We start from the raw sequence: 21,099 nt of genomic DNA, 5'->3' as shown, positions 1-21,099 counted from the left end.
AGAACGTATCACGGAATTCTATAACCTTTTCTTTTTTGCTACATAGGTCAGTATTCATATCTCCCAGAACTATCGTGTGTGAATATTTTGGTAGAAAGTTTGCAACGTCGTTCTCGAAGTTATCAAGGCGAGTGCAAGGTGGACGATACACTACCGCCAGGAGGAGTTTTTGTTGACAGATACTGATTTCGAGGATTATATATTCCGACGAACCTTCATAGGCATCGGGCGACTTTGAGAGAATTTTGGCAGGGACGTCCTCGCGTAAATAAATTGCCACTCCCCCTCCCCTCTTTCCGATTCTGTCTTTCCTAAATAAACGAAATCCCGGAAGATGCACCAGATCGTCCGAAAGACTCTCCTTCAACCATGTTTCCGAGACCAGTAAGGCATGTACATCTTTGTTTATTTGAATTATATTTTCTACTTCTAGGAAATGAGCGAGAATACTTTGCGCGTTGATATGAATTGCGTTAAAGCTGCCAGGTGTAAGATTCAGCTGCGGCCCAGAATATGGATAAACCGTTTCCGTTTGTAGCCCTGCAGTTGAGTAGGAAAGGCCATTGTTGCTGTTTGTTGGAGAGGTACAAATGTTGCAAAGTTGGTTGAAAAAGTTTGACGTCGGCGTTGCCGAATTTACAGTACACAAATCGTCTCTATCAGCCATAATATTGCTTACGGTTTTTAGAAGTGCTGACAAATGGATTGAAAGCACTCATTTTAAACGAGATTACATATATAATTAGTTTAAAAAAGATTTGACTTACCATAAAAGTAGCGTTGATGAAAGGCAGGTGCAGTGAACACAGAAATAACACACTTCCATTAGATTTAAATTTAAAGACACTCAAATGGACGGAACGTATGCACAAGGAAGAAAAATTGATACGCAAAGAAAAAATAGTTTCATAAAGACGGTGATTTTCTAGCTGACCCAAACGATATTCTAAATAGATGGAAGAACTACTTTAATGACCTTTTAAATGTTCATGTAGGAGATAAATCAGAAGTAAATGAAGTACACACAGCAGAACCTTTAGTTCCAGAACCTAACTTGACTGAAGTTAAAGATGCTATTAAAAGGCTAAAGAATTACAAAGCACCTGGCATTGATTTAATACCAGCTGAGTTAATTAAATATGGTGGAAATTCATTAATCTGTCAAATTCATAAATTAATTTGTTTAATATGGAATAAAGAAGAAATCCCTCAACAGTGGAAAGAATCCATAATTGTTCCTGTGTTTAAAAAAGGTGATAAAATGAACTGCAGTAATTACCGTGGAATATCTCTACTCTCAACAACATACAAAATATTGTCTAACATTCTTTTAACAAGACTAACCCCATATGCTAATGAAATTATAGGTGATTATCAATGTGGATTTAAACGTAACAGATCAACTACAGATCAAATTTTTCACATCAGACAGACACTTGAAAAAAAGTGGGAATATAATCAAAATGTCCATCAGCTATTCATTGATTTCAAAAAAGCATATGATTCGGTCAAAAGAGATAAATTATATAATATATTAGTAGAGTTTGGAATACCTAAGAAGCTTGTTAGTATGATAAAAATATGCACCAGTGAAACAGAAAGTAAAATTCGTGTGGGTAATAATATGTCTGACAAATTTACAATTCATGATGGGTTAAAACAAGGAGATGCATTATCTCCATTGCTCTTTAATTTTGCCTTAGAATATGCTGTAAGGAAGGTAAAAGAAACTAAAGAAGGACTAAAATTAAATGGTGTGACTCAGTTGTTAGCATATGCAGATGATGTAGACTTACTGGGGGATGATGTGAATACAATTAAGAATAATGCTAAAATATTTTTCAAAACTGCTAAAGAGATAGGTTTGGAAGTTAACAAAGAGAAAACTAAATATATGCTTACAGGCCGAAACCAAGTGTTAGGTAATAATCAAAATCTAATTATTGATAACAACTCGTTTGAACCAGTTTCCAAATTCAAATACTTAGGAGTAATATTAACAAGTGAAAATTATATTAAAGAGGAAATAAAAAGTAGGCTTAATTCAGGAAATGCATGTTACTTCTCTCTTCATAAACTTTTGTCTTCTCGTTTAATATCTAAGAAACTAAAAGTTAAAATATACAAAACAGTAATTTGCCTGTAGTATTATATGGGTGTGAAACTTGGTCCCTTACATTGAAAGAGGAACATAAATTGAGAGTATTTGAAAATAAGATCCTTAGGAAAATCTTTGGACCTAAAAGGGATGAGGAGACAGGTGAGTGGAGAAGGTTACATAATTTAGAACTAGATAATTTGTATTCATGTCCAGATATTATTAGAATAATTAAATCAAGAAGACTTAGGTGGGCAGGCCACGTGGCACGAATGGGAGAGGAAAGAGGAGTTTACAGGATTCTTGTTGGGAAACCTGATGGTAAGAGACCTGTAGGAAGGCCAAGACGAAGATGGAGGGACAACGTTGAGATGGACCTAAAGGAAATCGGTAGGGATGGAAAAGAGTATATAGATCTTGCTCAAGATAGGGAAAGATGGAAGGCCTGTGTTGCTGCAGCCATGAACCTTCGGGTTTAAGAAGGCTAGAGAGTTAGTTAGTTAGTTAGTTAGTGAATATAATTCTAAATTTGATTTAAAAACTGCACTTATTACACAAAATAAACGTCCCTTCTAATAGCACATTTATGTCGTTACCAGAGTATGAAGCTTATTCCTGCATAAATGGGTCCATTTTTGCTTCTCAAATATTTACAGCAGAATTAATCAATTTTCCGTGAATTGCATAACTCTTAGGATAATTCCAACTGAAGAAAGTGTCGTGTTGGTATTTATACTCTAAATTTTGTGCTTAAGAGCCTATTTCACATTTTGAAGATCATTTCGTGACAAAGCGGGGTATGAAAATGCACCTCACAATAAACATTACAATGTGTTATTTCACATTTCTCTCTCTCTCTCTCTCTCTCTCTCTCTCTCTCTCTCTCTCTCTCTCTCTCTCTCTCTCTCTCTCTCTCTCTCTCTCTCTCTCTCTCTCTCTCTCGTAATCACTCACCCGAGAGGGGCGCTGCTGGTATCCGGTAGGTAGTACATCTACACATGCACCCCGAGGTGCGCGCCAGTTGGAGACAAGAGCTTGGCTGGGAAAGACGCATCGAAACATATCTGGTGAAGTGTTGTTGTCGAAGTGGTAAAGTGGTGTTGTGGAAGTGCAGAAATGGAGCAAAGGGTGAACATCAAATTCTGCTTCAAACTGGGCAAAAGTGCGACAGAAACACATGCAATGTTGAAGCAAGTGTATGGTGAACAAGCATTATCCTGTTCCCGAACATTTGAATGGTATGGACGTTTTCGGGATGGGCGCGAAAGTGTTGAAGATGACGCCCACACCGGAAGGCCGATTTCCGTGCGTACGCCTGAAATAATTGAGAAAGTGCGCGAGCTTGTAACATCGGATCGGCGACTGACTATTCGACGACTGGCCAGTGAACTGAACATCGACAAAGAGGTGGTTCGCCAAATTCTGATGCAAGACCTAGGGAAATGCAAGGTGTGTTCCAGATTTGTTCCGCACTGTTTATCGGACGAACAAAAACAACACAGAATGGACACATGTGGTGAACACATTGACAACGCTGACGCTGACCCTGCTTTCCTGGATTCTATAGTAACGGGTGACGAATCGTGGTGCTACCAATACGACTCTGAAACCAAGAGACAGAGCGCAGAATGGCGGTCTCCCAGCTCCCCTAAACAGAAAAAGTTTCGATTTCAAAACTCAAAGGTCAAAGTCATGTTAATCGCTTTCTTCGATAGTGAAGGACTGATTCATCATGAATTTGTTCCACCTGGCACTACTGTTACAGGACAGTATTACGCAGAAGTTCTTGCCCGACTCCGACAAAGAATTCGCAGAGTACGTCCCCGTTTTCGACAGAATGGGAGTTGTTGTCTGTTGCACAACAACGCCTGCCCCCACATTGCATTGCCAGTGAAGCGGTTTTTGGCCAAGCATGAAGTCGTAGAGCTGCATCATCTGCCATACTCTCCTGACTTGGCTCCCGCAGCCTTCTTTTTGTTCCCAAAACTCAAAACTGTGCTGAAAGGTACACGGTTTGTGGATGTTGAAGACATCAAGAAGCACGTGACGTCGACATTGAAGAGCCTTCCGAAAGAGGACTTTAAAAGTTGTTTCCGCAACTTATACAGCCGTGCACAGAAGTGTATTACGGCAGGTGGGGATTACTTCGAAACATATTAAAACGGTAAGTTTTTCACATCATCTGTTCTGGTGTTATTAGAGCAGTCCTGGAAATTAATAGCCACACCTTGTATATGCCTGTAATAATCGCTTATTGTTGACACCATGTAAAATTGAGATTGTAATTAAAGAATGAATAATTCTCTAATATCATATTTGTGGTCTGGGAAATTCTTATTAAACAGAAAAGTTTACAAGGATTGGTACTTTTGCCTAACGTTTGAATTGTTTTTGCTGGTAAATAATGATCACAATTCCCTCACATAGAAAAGTCAGAAAACTCTGATTATGATTTAAACGTTTGTAATTACTTTCAAAGCCTGAAAAAGTTATACCTTTTCCAGGAATTGGAGAATCAAAGCACCATTTTATTTTTCCTGTTATTTCTTCTAATATGAAAATGTTTATATATTTCATTTCAGCCCTCTCATTTTCAATAGTGCTGAGTAAACTTATATATTTAATAATAAAGATTCCATAGCTTTTTTTAATGCTAATGTATTTAACAATACAGTGAGCCTCGATTTTGTTTTTCAGGGGTCTAAGCTGAAAAATTAAAATAATGCAGGAAAATGTAAAATTGAGGAAATTTTTACATTTGCTGCATTGTGACCATCAAGATTGAATGTATAATGTGAGAAAATGTAAAATCGGGGTTCTAATGTACCTGAAAAACCTAGAGAATTAATGAAGAACTTCAAAAAAGATCTAAGATCAATTACTTACGTGTGTGAGTATGATTGGTCGGTCAAAACAACGTTTCAGAGGTCTAAACTGCTTTTCTTCAGGTTAATGCATATTTCTTAAGCACCAAACATGGTGTCACGTTAAAAAAGTGTTAGTTGAGGATACCGGTTAAAGGTTATGGTAAAAAACACTTACTGAAGAACCGCATTGTCCACACACAAATCTAAAACCACGCATATCACAATCTAAAACCTCATAAAAGAAATGTCCGAAGCGGCTGTTATGAGCCACCCGGCCAGTGCTTGGTAGAAGCGAGTGTGCAGCGTATGCTCAACACGGAGAAGTTTAGACCTGTGAAACATTTTGACTGACCAATCGTAGTCACGCACGTAAGTAATTGATCTTAAACCTTTTATAAAGTTCTTCATTATTTAGCTGTGAGTAATACGCACATCACAATATGTTATTCTAGAGAATTAATTTTGATAAATTGAATGGGACCATGTACTTGTGATGTCATGATTTGTTTTCTTGTACTATGTAACCATAGTTACTTGATTGCATCCTAAACTGTAAATCTGTGTGTATTTAATTATTTTCACATTACTTTCAGGTCAACATTACATTATTAGAAGATAACAACCCACTACATCACTACCTGTATATGATTACAGTGTTTACAGGACACAAAGCTGGTGCAGGAACATCTTCAAATGTTGCTATTCAACTCGAGGGTGAATTTGGAAAGAGCCAGGTAGGTTTAGGGGCGAAAACCCAAAACAAATATATGTGTTCACATAAAATGCACAACTTGACTTTTTTCACAACACTTTTCTGCCTCCCTTGCGATAATGAGGATGAATGTTAAACTAAATATGACAGAACATCACACATCATTTACTTTAACTGTTCAGAGTAACATAAATTGTATGGAGTTATCTTTCCTGCTGTAGGAAAGTTGTGTTAGGAATGAGCTGATGTGATACCTTTGCTAGCCTCCATGATGTAGTGACCAGGGTAACATGTTATGAAGCTAGAAATCTTAGGTTTGAACCCTGGCCAGGACGTGGATGTACCATTGTTAGAGCGACATATTTATGGTGAATAAAATATCAAGATTTCAGTACAAAGTTGGAAACATTTCGGGATCAAAAGCAGTATATAAAATGGCATTTTGGTGTTAAAATGGTGAACATAACCATAGATTTGATTTTAAAAACTATATTTATTGCACAAAATAAAGATTTCCCTTCTATTAGTACATTTATCAGAGTTTTAACCTTTTGCCACCCAAGCGTCTCGAACGAGATACCCAAATGTAACCCTCACTGTCCCAAGCATCTCGATCGAGATGCTGTGTCAAGGTCGTAGTTTTTACGTTATAACTTTTCTATTTTTGGCTAGAATTTTGATTTTATTTTTTTATATTGTTCCTAACACATGTATTTAACAGAAATGTTTTTTTGAATTTTTTTTTTGTCTTCATGAAAATGGAGGGGAAAAGGCGGGAAAAGGGACTTCTCTTTTGCGGCTCTTTTCAACGTCAAATTTTTGCCGATAAAGGAAGATGGGCTTTGTTGTTCTAAAGCAATGCTTTTCACTCCCGTCTGTTAACTGCATTCGAAGGAAACTTGTTTATCAGTATCCGATGTCAAAATGTAAGTTTTCCGTGAGGGTGCATGCAGGGGGTGCGGGGTGGGAGAGGGGGAAGACTGGTTGTTGAATCTGCGTTGTGAGAATGGAATTTCGAAGCACGCTGAAGGAAACCTTTGTTTTTTTAGCACAAGTGTCCACAAGTTGCGACAGGGGTTACCCTGCATTGTCTAAAAATAGAATTTCAAGCAGCCGCAAGAATTGCCGCTCATTTTTCACTGCGTTCTAGCTTTTCGTCTGTGAATGTTGTGCGTAGGTGTCGTTTTGTGCCCAAGTGCGAGGACATTTTTTGGGTGAAGTGACAATTTTTTAAAATAATTTTTGGGGGTTTTCTCCCTTCCCCCTCCATATATACGCCAAATTTGCATAAATTTTGCATTTTGTGCATTTTGACCTTTTTTTAAAAGAAAAAGTATTTTCAGGGGATTTCCCCCCTTTCCCCCTCCATATATACGCCGAATGTGCATAAATTATATATCGTCTGAATCTGTGATTCATTCTGCGTACAACGGTATATCGTTCATATCTCCAGGGCAAATAGTCTCTGAGCTAAAGTCATTTCAAGGTACCGCTGCATTTTGAAGCTTGAATCAGTGGCGTGTCGACCATTCCTTTTGGGGGTACAACTAAAGTTACATTGGTCATATGATAATAATGCAAATATTTTTGTGTTCCTTACATGTCAGCGATCATTTCCATGTGCATGTCGACACTGTCATGTACTTTTTTCTTGGGGGGAGGGTGGGGGAACCAAATTTTTTTTCCCGAAATTTTGGAATTTTGAGAGTTAGCCCCCTCTCCCCCGCCACATATACGCCGAATTTGCGTAAATTTCATATAGTCTGAATCTCTGGTTCATTCCACGTACAACGGTATATCACTCATCTCTCTAGGGCAATTAGTCTCCGATCTACACTCATTTAATTGAAACTCTGCATTTTGCTCAAAATCGGCTCGGTACCGAGAGGCTTACATGTAAAAATGGCCTTGGGCGACAAGAGGTTAAGTTGATTTCTGTGTAAAGGAGTCCATTTTTACTTTTCAAATATTTGCAGCAGGATTTGCAGTGAATTGCATACTCACAGGATAATTCAGACTTCAGAAAGTGTCGCATTGGTAAATAAACTAAATTTCATATTTAGGAAGTTTATTTTGCATTATGCTGTTCATTTCGCATCATTTCCTGACAAAGTATAGCAGGAAAACACACCTCATACCTTTCCAAAACATGAAAATTAACATTATGTTGTGTTATTTCACATTTCGAGTTTCCGTCAAAAACAAAATGTCGTGGAACGTCTGTCGGTGCTGGTATGAGTCTTGCAACTCAAAGATGATGAAAAAGAAATTTTCATAGGTCAACATAAGGTCACCGCCAGGTGAATGTGGCGCAATTGTGAAATACGCACAGCACAAGAAGAGACGGCAGTGATCAGAAAAGGCCAGATCACTTTGAGAGGATAGTGGGAGGTTTTGAGAGAGAGAGAGAGGGAGAAGTTTGAGACTCTTCGTGCCCAAACAGGGTAAGCACCATCTTCCCTTGTGTCTGCCATTCTCAATCATAATGGTTATGTGTCTATAAACACATTTTGTTCTGTTATTTAATCTGGACAGGTTTGTACCTCAAGCGCAATCTTTTAGGGGGACATGAACACGTAAGTGCCGAGTCATTAGGGCTTTGATAGGATGCCTCTAATCATTGTGTTTGACGCATCATTCATTTCAATGTTTCATTCTCATCTTTACATTACAATTAATCCAATTTGTTAGAAAAGCAGCATGATAGAGTACCAATTAATTTGTTTCATTCCTGTATTATATGATTTTCATTATATTGTTGTATATTCTATATTCCAGGTGCATATTTTGAAAGACAGTACCAAATCTGTTCATGAGAAAGGCACAGACAGTACTTTCATAATGGCAGTTGTATCGAATCTGGGTGACATCAAGTATCTTCATATTTGGCATGATTGTTCTGGGTCGTGCAACAGTTGGTAAGCATGCAAAAATGTAGTAACAGTTCATGATTTATCATAGAGGGTGACCCAGAGATACCCATTTTGGAATGAACATTACACAGTTAATTGTACACCAAACTCTATTATTTTTGTTGTATAATGTGTGCGATATATTGCCATTTATTTTACATTTATTTATTTATTGCAGTCACCATGGAGTCGTCGTCGGTGGAGCATTGCCTGTTCACGTATGATACCTATGTGAGAAACAGCTACTCAGTGGTTGCAGCTCCGAGGTTATTCCACCTGCACTTCCACATAAAGCGGCATGGATCAGTTCCAACATGCAAAACAATCTTAAAATGAGTTAAGCAGTTTCGAACCACAGGCACTGTAACTCCAAAAACACCAGCAGGTGCTGAACCTCTGAGCTGCAACATAGGGATCATACATGAACACGTGATGTTCCACCGACCACGACTCCATGGTAACTGCAATAAATAAATAAATGTAAAATGAATGGCAATATATCACACACATTATACAACAAAAATAATAGTTTGGTGTACAATTAACTGTGTAATGTTCATTCCAAAATGGGTATACATCTCCGGGTCACCCGATACAATGTACGAGTATATATACTTAAATACGAGGGACAGTCAATAAATATGTTGCACTTACCCATGATATTTTTTTCTGAAATATAATCATTTTAAATTAATGTGGTTGGCAACACTGTTCACAGTTTCCTTGAAAAGGCAGAGTAACGGTTGCACTGTGGCTGTTGAGACTGGACATTGTCAGTGACACACCAGGCGATGGTAAAATGGTATTAATGCAGATATTGAAGATAATTACCAGCAAGGAAGGTTGTCAACTGCAATGATGAGTGACAATGTTGAACATGTTAATGAACTGATTCATAGTTCAGACCTCGCATGATATTTTCATGTCTTTGGGCTTCTGAAAGAAGAACTTGCGAAGCGGTGATATCATTCTGATGAGAAAGTTAAAACTGCTATGCAAGAATGATTACTGAAAGTTGAACGTGAATTCTTTAAACAAGGTATAGGGAAACTCATGTCATGCCATTACATATATTTGAACAGACTTGGTGATTATGTAGAAAAGTAGTTTTGGTGTGTACTTTTATGTAAATACAAGAACTGTCCTCCATATTCCATACGCTATTTCTTTCATACTAGTGCAACTAACTTTTTGACTGACCCGAAAATTATACATCATGATAACAGGCTGAATGCAATGGGTATTGGGTGTCATTCTTTTCATCACATAATTGGTTCCATGTAAAGATGTAAATCAAAAGTATGAAGAAAATAAATGAATGCACACTGAAAAAGCTATACAAAATACCTCTTACATCACACAGACTTTGAGAAAATTACTTGTTGAAATGGGGATTTTGTGACTCAACCATGAATCATATTTATAATTTTGGCTATTTTCATAGCTTTACTGCCTCTCCCAATATTACATTTTAAGTTTATTCCCCGGAAAAACATAAAATCGAGGTTCCACTGAAAAATGACAACGTTTTTCAATATATTTTGTTATATATACTAATACTTATCATACTGTTTTTATTCCAATATCAATTTTACCTTTAATGTGTGCAACAAAATTATGAAATGTAACATGTTAATAATATAGAACTGAAAGTATATGAAAAAATATTTATGTAAACAACACATTGCTAAAGCTTGATAGCTGGTTTCAAGGAAATAATTTAATTCTAAATACAAGCAAAACAAATTACATAAATTTTACTGCCTCTCAAACTAAGAAACACTTAAATATTAATGTTAAGTCCCAAAATACAGACTTAATGCACGCAAAAGAATCTACATTTTTGGGTATTGTTTTAGATGAACACTTGAAATTTTCAAACCACATCGACATGCTTCAACAAAAATTAAGTAAAGTCTGCTTTGCACTGCGTGTAATGGTAAATATTACCAGCTTTTGGTCTGTCAGAAGTCTGTATGTAGCAAACTTTGAATCAGTAATAAGGTATGGAATCATGAGCTGGGGAAACAAGGCACATAGCTCCATACTCTTTAAATTACAAAAAAGAGCACTTCGAATTGTGGCAGGGGTCAATGGGAAATATTCATGCAGAAATCTCTTCCGTAACTTCCGCTTACTGACATTACCCTGTTTGTATATTTATGAATGTCTGGTATACATCAAACAAAATATTAGTACTTTCAAAACCAATGAAGATATCCATAGCCTGAACACGAGAAATAAAGATAAAATTCGAATGAAGACATTCCGTCTTACTCTCTACAAGAAGGGACCTAAAAACTCAGCAGTTGCCCTGTATAACAAGTTGCCCAGAGAGTTAAGACACGAACCCAAAGTGGAAAAGTTTAAAAACAAAATCAAAACCATGCTAATTAAACATTCATTTTACAGCATACAAGAATATACAGAGGCAACACTCATCTTTTGAAGGTCTTGTGTATCTGTAACCAGAATAAATTTTAAAAGGTATGGTTAGGTTAGTTACCATATGTGCAGAGCTTGTTGTTGCACATCAAACTGAAATTGTATAGTATAATATCTTGATATGCAAGGGTTATAATACACCAATATATATTCGTGTATCTTATGTTAAAATTACCAAATGTTATTATCATGTACTTCTACTTGACATGTCCTATACTACAGATGTACCTATTTGTACAAAATTGTAGTCCTTGGATGCAAATAAATCATATCATATCATATCAAATAGCATGAAATGTAACATGTTAATAATATAGAACTGAAAGTATATGAAAAAATATTTATTCTCTTGTAGGTTTTGTGATAAAATTGTTGTCCGTGATATGCAAAGGAGACGGACATGGTATTTTTTATTAAATCGATGGTTCTCTTTTGTTTTCGGAAATGGTTCAATATCTGGTTCTTTTGGTCCAGCCACTAAAGAAGAATTAGAGTCATGGAAACTGACTTTTAATTCTAAAGTTCACTCAGACTTAAAGGAACAACACATCTGGTTCAGTATCTTTGCCAGGTATTGTGAAATTTTTTTGCACTAACATATGTTGTTACATATTTGTCTCTATTTCTGATTCTTAGTTGTTCTTGTAGATATGATTAATCATAGGAAAATATTTACAAATTTGCATATTAAAAGTAATGAGAGATGGTTTTTGTTCTGAAAATGTATGAAGTTGATGTAGTATTGATTGAAGTCAGTCATGCAGGGGCTTCGGGGTGCAGTAAGAATGATAAATTAAGAAAAAACGATAATTCACAAAAAAATTATTTGTGTTAAAATTTATTTTCAATTAAACATAATTTGCTTTTATGCCCTTGCAACTTCAAACAGAAAATTTAAATCACTAGAAAAGGAGAAATTGAATTATCAGATTAGAAGAAAACCTTCATTAGCTGAATAGATCAAGTCATCGATTATGTCACCAAATGGTAGACAACATGCAAGAAAATGCACTTTTCTACCGTGCTTTAGATATTCTAGTAAATCAAGTAAGTAAAGAATAGATTTCACAGTATGAGACAAATCTAAGAAAGCTTGACCACCCTAACGGAACACACCGACAGACAGTTAGTGGAATCCGCTTTTAATTTCTGGAAGAAATATGAAGAAAATATATCTTGCACTGTAGCTACGGAAATCGTTTGTTTTCGGAATGTAGTGTTGATGAAAATCAAAAGAAGAAACATGTCGAACATAAGCAAAGTATCAGAATTCCTGATGATAGAAAACACAATTCTGGGTAGTAGCATTCCTGACCTATGTACTGTTTATACCCTGTATTTGACCCTTCCTGTGACGTCTTTATCAGCTGAGAGGTCGTTTTTCCAAGGTAAATTACTTGAAGAGCACAATGACAAGAGTGAGATTGAGTCAACTGATGCTGTTTAGCATTGGAAGCGATCGAACTCTAACTCTAACTCGAAAACTAGACTTGACTAAAGTAGCAAAAGAGTTTGCTTCCATCAAAAAAACACAGAGGACTGGCAATGGAGATTTAGCAATATCATATTTTTTGTAGTAACAGTGTATTTTCATATGGAACTATAATATATATTTTTTACAGTTTCTGTTGTCTTAACCTTCCATACCAGTTTTTACATTGATTCAAATTACATGTATATATTTTCATATTTGTATGTATCTAATGGTATTTTTTATTAAATTGATGGTTTATATTGCCCACGGTGGCTCAGTCGGTAACGCGTCTGACTACCATGCTAAAGGTCCTGGGTTCGATCCCCGGCCGGTTCAAATCCGGGAACTTTTCTAACGTTGGAAGCAGCCCCGGCACCCACCCAGCATCGAATGACATGGGTACCTGGGGGAAACCCTGGGGGGGGGGGGGGGGGGAAGGCAGTCAGGGGCATGATGCTGATTACATCATCCCCACTCATGACCGGATCAAGAAAGTGTGGGGCGTTACCCCCACACCCCCTATACGCCTTCATGGCGTGGTGCTAAGCACAGGGGAGCGCTTTATCTTCTTTACCTTTACGTATTTTTTGTAGTAACAGTGTATTTGCATATGGAACTATAATACATATTTTTTTAGTTTCTGTTGTCTTAAGCATTTTGTAGGTATGTGAGTATGTTGTTCCTGTTTTCCTTTCTTTATAACTACGTTTCGGTTACTAACTATTTGTGATGCGATAGTGAGGGGGAAATTAGAAAATGAAGGGGAGAGGAAAGTGTTCATGGAAGAGTGAACTTCACATAGATTAGGAAAAACAGGTGAGCAGGAAGAGCCGAACCTGCAAGTTGTACATAGTGATACATTCAGTTTTTTAGTCTTTTAACATTCTTAACATGGGAATAGGGTAATTGTGCACGTTTTTAGAGAACAACTAGTTTTTTAAATACGTCTAGAGAGGGGGATATAATATCTTAATGTATCCACACCAACCCTTGTCCACTATCCTTTTATTACATTTCGACGTGGTACTATGTTAAGTACCTAGTTTTTTATACAAACCTGAAGAAGGTGATAGTTAGTCCCCGAAACGTAGTTCTAAAGAAAGGAAAATAGGAACAACATACTCGCATACGTAAGTACAGTTTTTAACGTTATTTTTTTTATCGTCTTTTTTATTCTGTTGTCTTAATCTTTCTTATCAGTTTTTACATTGATTCGAATTACATGTATATATTTTCATATTTTGATGTATCTAATATAAATGTATGTGTGAATTAATAATAATAACAATAAAAAACTAGTAGGGGCGCACAACTGCAAGTTGTGTGGGGGGGGGGGGCAGGGCATGTTAGTTATGCTACTGCAGTCATGTACAGTCAACAACAAAGGAAAGTAGTCACTTTTTATTGCATAAGAAAGTTGAACACCTCTCTTCTAGAGACCCTCGCAGCAATTTCACAAGGTGTCAAAGGTTGTCCGTGGCAGTGTGTATCTTACTCTGTGGCTGGTTTTCGAACATGATGTTCTATGGGATTCCAAAAAGTGATGGTATGTGCAAAGTATTAATATTTATAAAAATATACAGGCTGGACCAAAAGTCACAATACATAGGAAAAATAAAATATGTTGTGATAAGAAACAAAGTATTCATATAATATGCTCTACGTGCAATATGTTTCTCCCACTCTTGATGAACATGCATTAGAAAAGAACACGTTTAAAAAAAATAAATGTGCAAACTTAAAATCATTTTTTTTCCTATGTATTGCGACTTTTGGTCCACCCTGTATACAAATAGAAAATTTATTTATGTAGTAGTCCAATATAGAAATTATCCGTTACCTGTATAAAATGTATGCAGTGGAACCTTGATTTTATGTTTTTCAGGGAATCAAGCTGAAAAATCTTAAAAGAGGAAAATGTGAATTTGAGGAAAATTTCATAAAATTTTGCTATGTTGGGAGCATCAAAATTGAATGTATAATGTATAAAATACAAAATGGCTACAATGAACCTGATTGGTTCATTCATGCCATTAACACATTCGGGATTGGCTTCATAATACAGCATTTTTACCTCTGGTCTGCGGTTTTTGGTTGTTTTTCAAAAAATCATAGAAATTTTTTTTTAAATTTGTTTTTATTTACCACACATTTATTAAATCTACAAAACTTCCTCTTTTCAATGAACAAAAATTTGTTAAATTTTCTTTTAATTTTCAGACATTTTTGAATATTTTTTCAGCAATGTTTTGTGAAAGAAAAGTACAACATTGTAACAAATGTTAATATAGAGATATTTTAAGTTCGTAATCTGGAAATTTCAATAATTAACTACATAAACTATCAATACATCTTTTGAATCTTGCATAAGAATACTTCTTATGTGCACATAACAAAAAATAATTACAAATTATAGGTAATTAGCTTTTGTATGAAAAAGTGGCTGCAGGACAGGACCAGACCATGTATCGGTTGGTTCTGCGTCATCAGTAAAAATTAAACAAATAAATAAATAAAATAAATTTTCATTTGACATACACTATACAAAATAATAAATGGAAAAACTAAAAATACATCGCTGCATGTAGGAGAATCAAGCAAGAGGAAAGATGAATAGACCCAAAAAAATTACCTCTTCTCACTTCATTCATAAAATACTAAGAGTTTGCAACACTGTTTATATTGTCAACAATTAATTATTACGAATATAACCTACCTTCCAAATCTTCAAATTCATCTGTATCATCAAAATCGTCGCTAACTTCAAACTCTGAGGCAGAATCCTCATCCAGAATTTCCGCTATGCAGTCTGGATCAAACGACGCCATTCTAAACAATGCAACATACATAAACCCGACAACAAACAGTCACAGGTGTGAGATAAAAATAGCACATGAGTCGCCTAGAGGTCGGAATTTCAACAGAGGGGCTTGAATGAACACGCGCATGAGACGAAGTACGAACATAGCCCGTTGTTCAATCGGCAAAGGATTGCATACCGCAGGATGGGTCGTCGTTCGTCCACATTGACTTTAAGTGCACTGCGGGCTATGCCCATCGTGAGACCCCAATGTGTTAATTAATATACGTAAACAGTTTGTTGAAATGAATTTTGCTTCAGTGCAAAAATAAATGTCTAGTTAGACATTTATTTTATAAGAACAGGGGGCATGACTTACACCTTGTATTTCTAAAACAAAACAAAAAAAAAAAAAAGATTTGTGCACTCGACTATAGATTCTAAAGAAATATGGGATTGGTTGAGCTAATATTGATAGTGACTAAATGAAGGACTCTGGTGTAAAACATAGTAAGTGACAGTTTGGTCATTTCTGTGTTTTTTTGTTTTGTGCTTACCAGTTTTAGAAGGCTTCACTAAGTCCAATGCAAATGCAATGACATGGAAATTTCACTCAAAAATTGAAGGATGGCACATTTTACTTTGTAACTCAAAACATGACCAAGTCACTTACCATGTTTTACACCTGAACCCTTCAAATAATTCCATTCCTTATACAGGGTGTTTCCGGGCTGATGATACAAACTTTCAGGGATGATGGAGAAGGGCACATGTATTAATTTAAGATATGGAACACTGGTACGGAAACAACTTAGTCGAAAGTTATAAGCGAAAATCGGTGTATGAAGATGTAATACTTTTATTACCTGCACAAGTTTCACTAGCTGTTCCGTGGCCAGCTCAGTCACCTGATCTGACCCCACTTGATTTCTTCTTGTGGGGTCATGTGAAAAGTCTTGTGTACGAGACACCTGTAGTACACTGAAGAGGATTTCCTGGCAAGATTTCACGCTGCCTGTGACATTGTTCTAACGACCCCGGGGTTGTTCCAACGGGTACGTCAGAACTTTGTGCGACGATGTCATGCCTGCAGCGAAGCTAGGGGACGCCACTTTGAACAACTGTTGTGAATGTAGCAGCTTGTAAAACTTGTGCAGGTAATAAAAGTATTACATCTTCATACGCCGATTTTCGCTTATAACTTTCGACTAAGTCGTTTCCGGACCAGGGTTCCTTATCTCAAATTGATACATGTGCCCTTCTCCATCATCCCTGAAAGTTTGTATCATCAGCCCGGAAACACCCTGTATTTGTTAAATGCATTACAGTAATGCGATATTGTTCTTCTCACTTAATATGAAAACATATCTTTCATCTACTTGAATTGGATTTAATACAATTATGAGTTAGAGTTCTAAAAATCTTTGTTATATATGCTACCACAGTACTTATGCTATGAACTTTGGTCTCTTTAAATACAATCCTGCTGCGGTATGCTTTAATGTATTCTTGATGTTTTGTATAACCAGTGTAGCTCTTGTTAGAAATGTGTGTTTCAATCATTGAAACATTGAGAATTTATTAAAGTGTAAACCAGTAGGAATGTTGTTTGTTTAAACAATCATTGCTTATAAAAAGAGTTCAAGTTTTTTATGTATGCGTTTTGTGATTATTTTATTCTATTTAAGCCTACATGTTTGAAGTTGGGTCATTTCATCTTGATGGAGAGCAAATACTGATTGGGATAGAGAGTTCTCTACTATGCATTCCTATTAACATGCTTATTGTGACACTTTTCAGGTAAATTATATTTTTTGTAAATTAAACTATTTTTTAATTAAACATTGTGGAGGCATGCATTCCACTATTACTCAGGACCTCCCCGATGGCGCAGCGGTAGCATCGTTGTCTTGTGATCAAGGGGTCCCAGGTTCGATACCCGGTGGAGGCTCATAGTGGTTCGGATCCCACTGTAAACTGTAGGTCCAGTCCTGATTAGCCTTATTGTGCATAAAGTGGACTTAAAAAAACAAATCAAACAAACACTATTAATCACTCATCATTTAGAGAATTATTGTGGCTGGGTTGGTTTTACTTGAAAATACTAATGTTTGTAAGTTTGCTAGTAAAACCTTAGTGAGCCTCCCTGATGATGTAATGATAACATTGTCACTTTGTAATCAAGGGGTCCTGAGTGGGGCCCTGTGGATGCACATTGATAATTCGGATCCCACTTTAAAACTGTGGGTCCAGTCTCAATTAGCCTCTCTGTGCATAAAGTAGACTTAAAACAACAATTCAAACAAACAACCTATATTTCATGATGGTTGCGATAAACGCATTTTAAAATTACTTACTTGAAATTTAGAAAATTTCGTACTTCCGCATTGCACAATTTAATGGTTAAATCCTATTAATTTCGAAGATCCACTGTCTTCATTCACAAAAGGGTACGTCGTTTGAAGCAGAGATGTTACAGTGTCACTGCATTGTTTGTTCCCGGGCGGCGGTAGTTGCAATTTCTCCCATTCGGGGGTGCTGGCGAGTGCATCTTGGTTTGCGTCGTCTGCTTCCTGTTGTCAGGTGGCGTTGCCAGTTGGCGGTTGGGGGCTGAGCCGTGCTGCTCGTCAATGTGCCGTTCCTGTTCCCCACGTGGCTGGAGGGGAGTCGAGTATGTGCACCGCATCTTTTCTTTTTCAGGTCGGGGATCTTTCTGAGGACAGGGTGCCAAGTTGGGTGTGCCTGTCCATTGTCCAGGTTCAGTGCTGGTTTCTGTTGGATGATAGCATGGGTTTCTTTCATGGTGTTTTCTATGACAGAGCCGGTTGGGTGAAGTATGGATATGGAGGAGATGGTGTGGTTAGTGGAGTGGAGGTGTTAGGAGAGGCCTCTCCCAATACCTCCATAACAGAACCATCCACACCATCCAAGAACGGATTAACGAACACGTAAAAGATGCCGAAAACGACACACCAAAATCAGCCCTCTCCCAACACCTCCACTCCACTAACCACACCATCTCCTCCATATCCATACTTCACCCAACCGGCTATGTCATAGAAAACACCATGAAAGAAACCCATGCTATTACCCAACAGAAACCAGCACTGAACCTGGACAATGGACAGGCACACCCAACTTGGCACCCTGTCCTCAGAAAGATCCCCGACCTGAAAAAGAAATGATGCGGTGCACATACTCGACTCCCCTCCAGCCACGTGGGGAACAGGAACGGCACATTGCCGAGCAGCATGGCCCAGCCCCCAACCCCCAACTGGCAACGCCACCTGACAACAGGAAGCAGACGACACAAACCAAGATGTGCGCGCCAGCACCGCTGAACGGGAGAAATCGCAACTACCGCCGCTCGGGAACAAACAATGCAGTGACACGGTACCATCTCCACTTCAAACGCCTTACCCTTTTGTGAATGAAGACAGTGGATCTTCGAAATTAATAGGATTTAACCATTAAATTGTGCAACGCTGAAGTGCGAAATTTTCTAAATTTCACGTAAGTAAACAACCTATATTTATGATGAATGAAAGCTCAAGATTTTGGTACAAAATCTAAGGTACATTTCAGGATCAAAAACATATATAAAGTGGCATTTCTGTGTTAAAATGGTGAATATAATCCTAAATTTGATTTAAAAACCACACTTATTACACAAAATAAAAATTTCCCTTTCAAAGACATGAAAAATGAACATTACAGTGTATTATTTCACATTTCGTATTTTTGTCAAAAATTAAATATGCATGCCATGTGAGTGTCCCTTCATCAATTTCATAACTCATCGCTATATTTGCGATTACTCAAAAGTTACAGAAAGTGAAGTAAAATAAACAAAATCAATCAATAAATTACTGAGCTGAAATTTTAACTTAATTTCTTGTTATTCTGTCCACAATGATAAACGTTTAAGTATGGAGCAGACAATATCATGTTGAAGTTGATAATTTTGAAAATAATATTTCTCTCTCTCAATCATTGTAGGAAATCTCAACCTAAACCCAAGCCATCTCCCATTGTGCTGGCTACAGAGGCAGAGGCTGTGGCAGATGCTTCTCCGACTACGAGCGTTGGATCTGTTGTCTCGAGCACAATGTTCAAATTCCTGATGCTAGACATGGACCCATGGGAGCACCCAGCACAAGAAAATGAGAATATTTACGATTTTAGCCAGCCAAGCATGGTGCAAACGGAAAGCATATTGGAGGCCGTGGAAGAAACTTCTGCTAAAGTGCCAGAGGAGAATGAAAAACCTAGTCTGCCATACTGGTGCATATACATAGGATGGTAAGAATTCATTTTTCGCTGATTTGGTTTATTTTACTTCGCATTTCTGCTACTTTTGGCTAATCGCAACGATGAGGGTGAGTGACAATATGATGGAATTGATGAAGGGACATTCACGAAGAACATCCATGCCCAGGCTGGGATTTGAACCTGGAATCACCTGCGTCATAGTGCACTGTGCCACGGAGGCTGGCAAGAATTTTTCAGATAAGATATTGATTTTCTGGGAAAAGCCAGCCTCTCGTTCATGTAGCATACCCTGGAACTGCATGCTTGCAGTGTAACAAGGTTCTGGCAGCTGGATCCATCCAGTAGAATCTTCTGTGGGATTGTGTGCTGCCCTGTATCGTCTTGTTCATTGTTCCGAGTACCCCATATGCAGCCCGAACTTTAACCCGTAGTAGGACGTGTTTTCAGTGGCAAATTTAGACCTCCATCATGCTTTTAAATATTTTTTTTTGTATGTCTGGAACTAAGAACGCTAGAGTTTAATCATGGTCGCTACATTCCAGGAATTATGCGTGAATTATCGGCTCCGGGAATTATGCGTGAATTTTCCTCCATAGATGTGAAAAATTGCAACTTTCATTATTCCAAATCCCACTGAATGTCTTACGGCATGTTTTTCACAGTATATATCTTTTTTTTTATCGAAGAAGGTAATGAAAGCAGGATGGAAAATAAAACAGAATTTTCTCAGTCAGTTTACCTTGCTAGATCCTTTGCAGAACAATCTATCTGACAGATGGAAGATTATTGCAAGATATCTTGAAGTTGATTAGGTACATTTGAATTTGGAATTCTTGTACAATTAACAATTTTCCGTAGATTAATATATCCCGTAACATTTGTGACTTGTGTTTGTATATTTCAAGTCTGAGTATGTGAAATGGCAAATGTATACTCTGCAATTTAAATTAAATATTATATACACACATTGTTTAATTGAATTGGAATTTTTTGATAAATTTATATTGTCAATACATTTGTGTGTGGTGGGGGTGGGGGGGAGGCAGTAATACGTAAGGTTGAAATTGAGAAAACATCTTCTTGTATCCTTGAATTTTTAGAAAGTTCGCCTTGATTTTTCATGAAATTTGAAATTCATTGATCCCCCATGCAGACAACGCCTGGACAAAAGGTGCATGATGGTATCTCCCAGCCCATTGGCACTCTTGTGTGAATAGGAAAGCCAAAAAGGACCTTTCAGTGTGATTTCCCTTTGTAAAAGTGTTTCCAAACACAGAAGTGAGAAATGAGCAATGGTGTCAAAATCAATTTAAAAAAGAAAAGAAATAATTGCACATAATTTTCAGGACATCACCGCCTCCCCCGAAATTAGCAAAAATGAAATTACACTTCACTAATTGCTATTTACATGCCTCAACACTCGTGCAGAACCCAAAATTATATATCCAACCATTATCCAAGTCACAGTATGTCCTAAAAGTCACAAACCACGAGGCAAAGCTCCTTGTTCCATTATGAA

The 21,099-nt window shown here is 37.1% G+C and overlaps 1 protein-coding gene across 1 annotated transcript in view; it reads left to right on the top strand.

Annotated features, from left to right (window-relative positions):
• LOC145992472 (polycystin-1-like protein 2) overlaps positions 1-21,099 on the top strand; it is an 84,823-nt gene that overhangs the window by 43,567 nt on the left and 20,157 nt on the right. The window contains exons 12-17 of the mRNA XM_083128855.1: positions 5,559-5,699; positions 8,456-8,595; positions 11,390-11,605; positions 13,945-14,054; positions 16,997-17,108; positions 19,308-19,610. Of these exons, the coding sequence (XP_082984981.1) occupies positions 5,559-5,699; positions 8,456-8,595; positions 11,390-11,605; positions 13,945-14,054; positions 16,997-17,108; positions 19,308-19,610 (1,022 nt within the window). The remainder of the gene's footprint in view (positions 1-5,558; positions 5,700-8,455; positions 8,596-11,389; positions 11,606-13,944; positions 14,055-16,996; positions 17,109-19,307; positions 19,611-21,099) is intronic.

This window comes from Lepisma saccharinum, chromosome 9 (genome assembly GCF_977018435.1).
Source record: "Lepisma saccharinum chromosome 9, izLepSacc3.1, whole genome shotgun sequence".
NCBI classification, from domain to species: domain Eukaryota; kingdom Metazoa; phylum Arthropoda; class Insecta; order Zygentoma; family Lepismatidae; genus Lepisma; species Lepisma saccharinum.
This window is presented reverse-complemented; position numbering and strand designations above follow the sequence as displayed.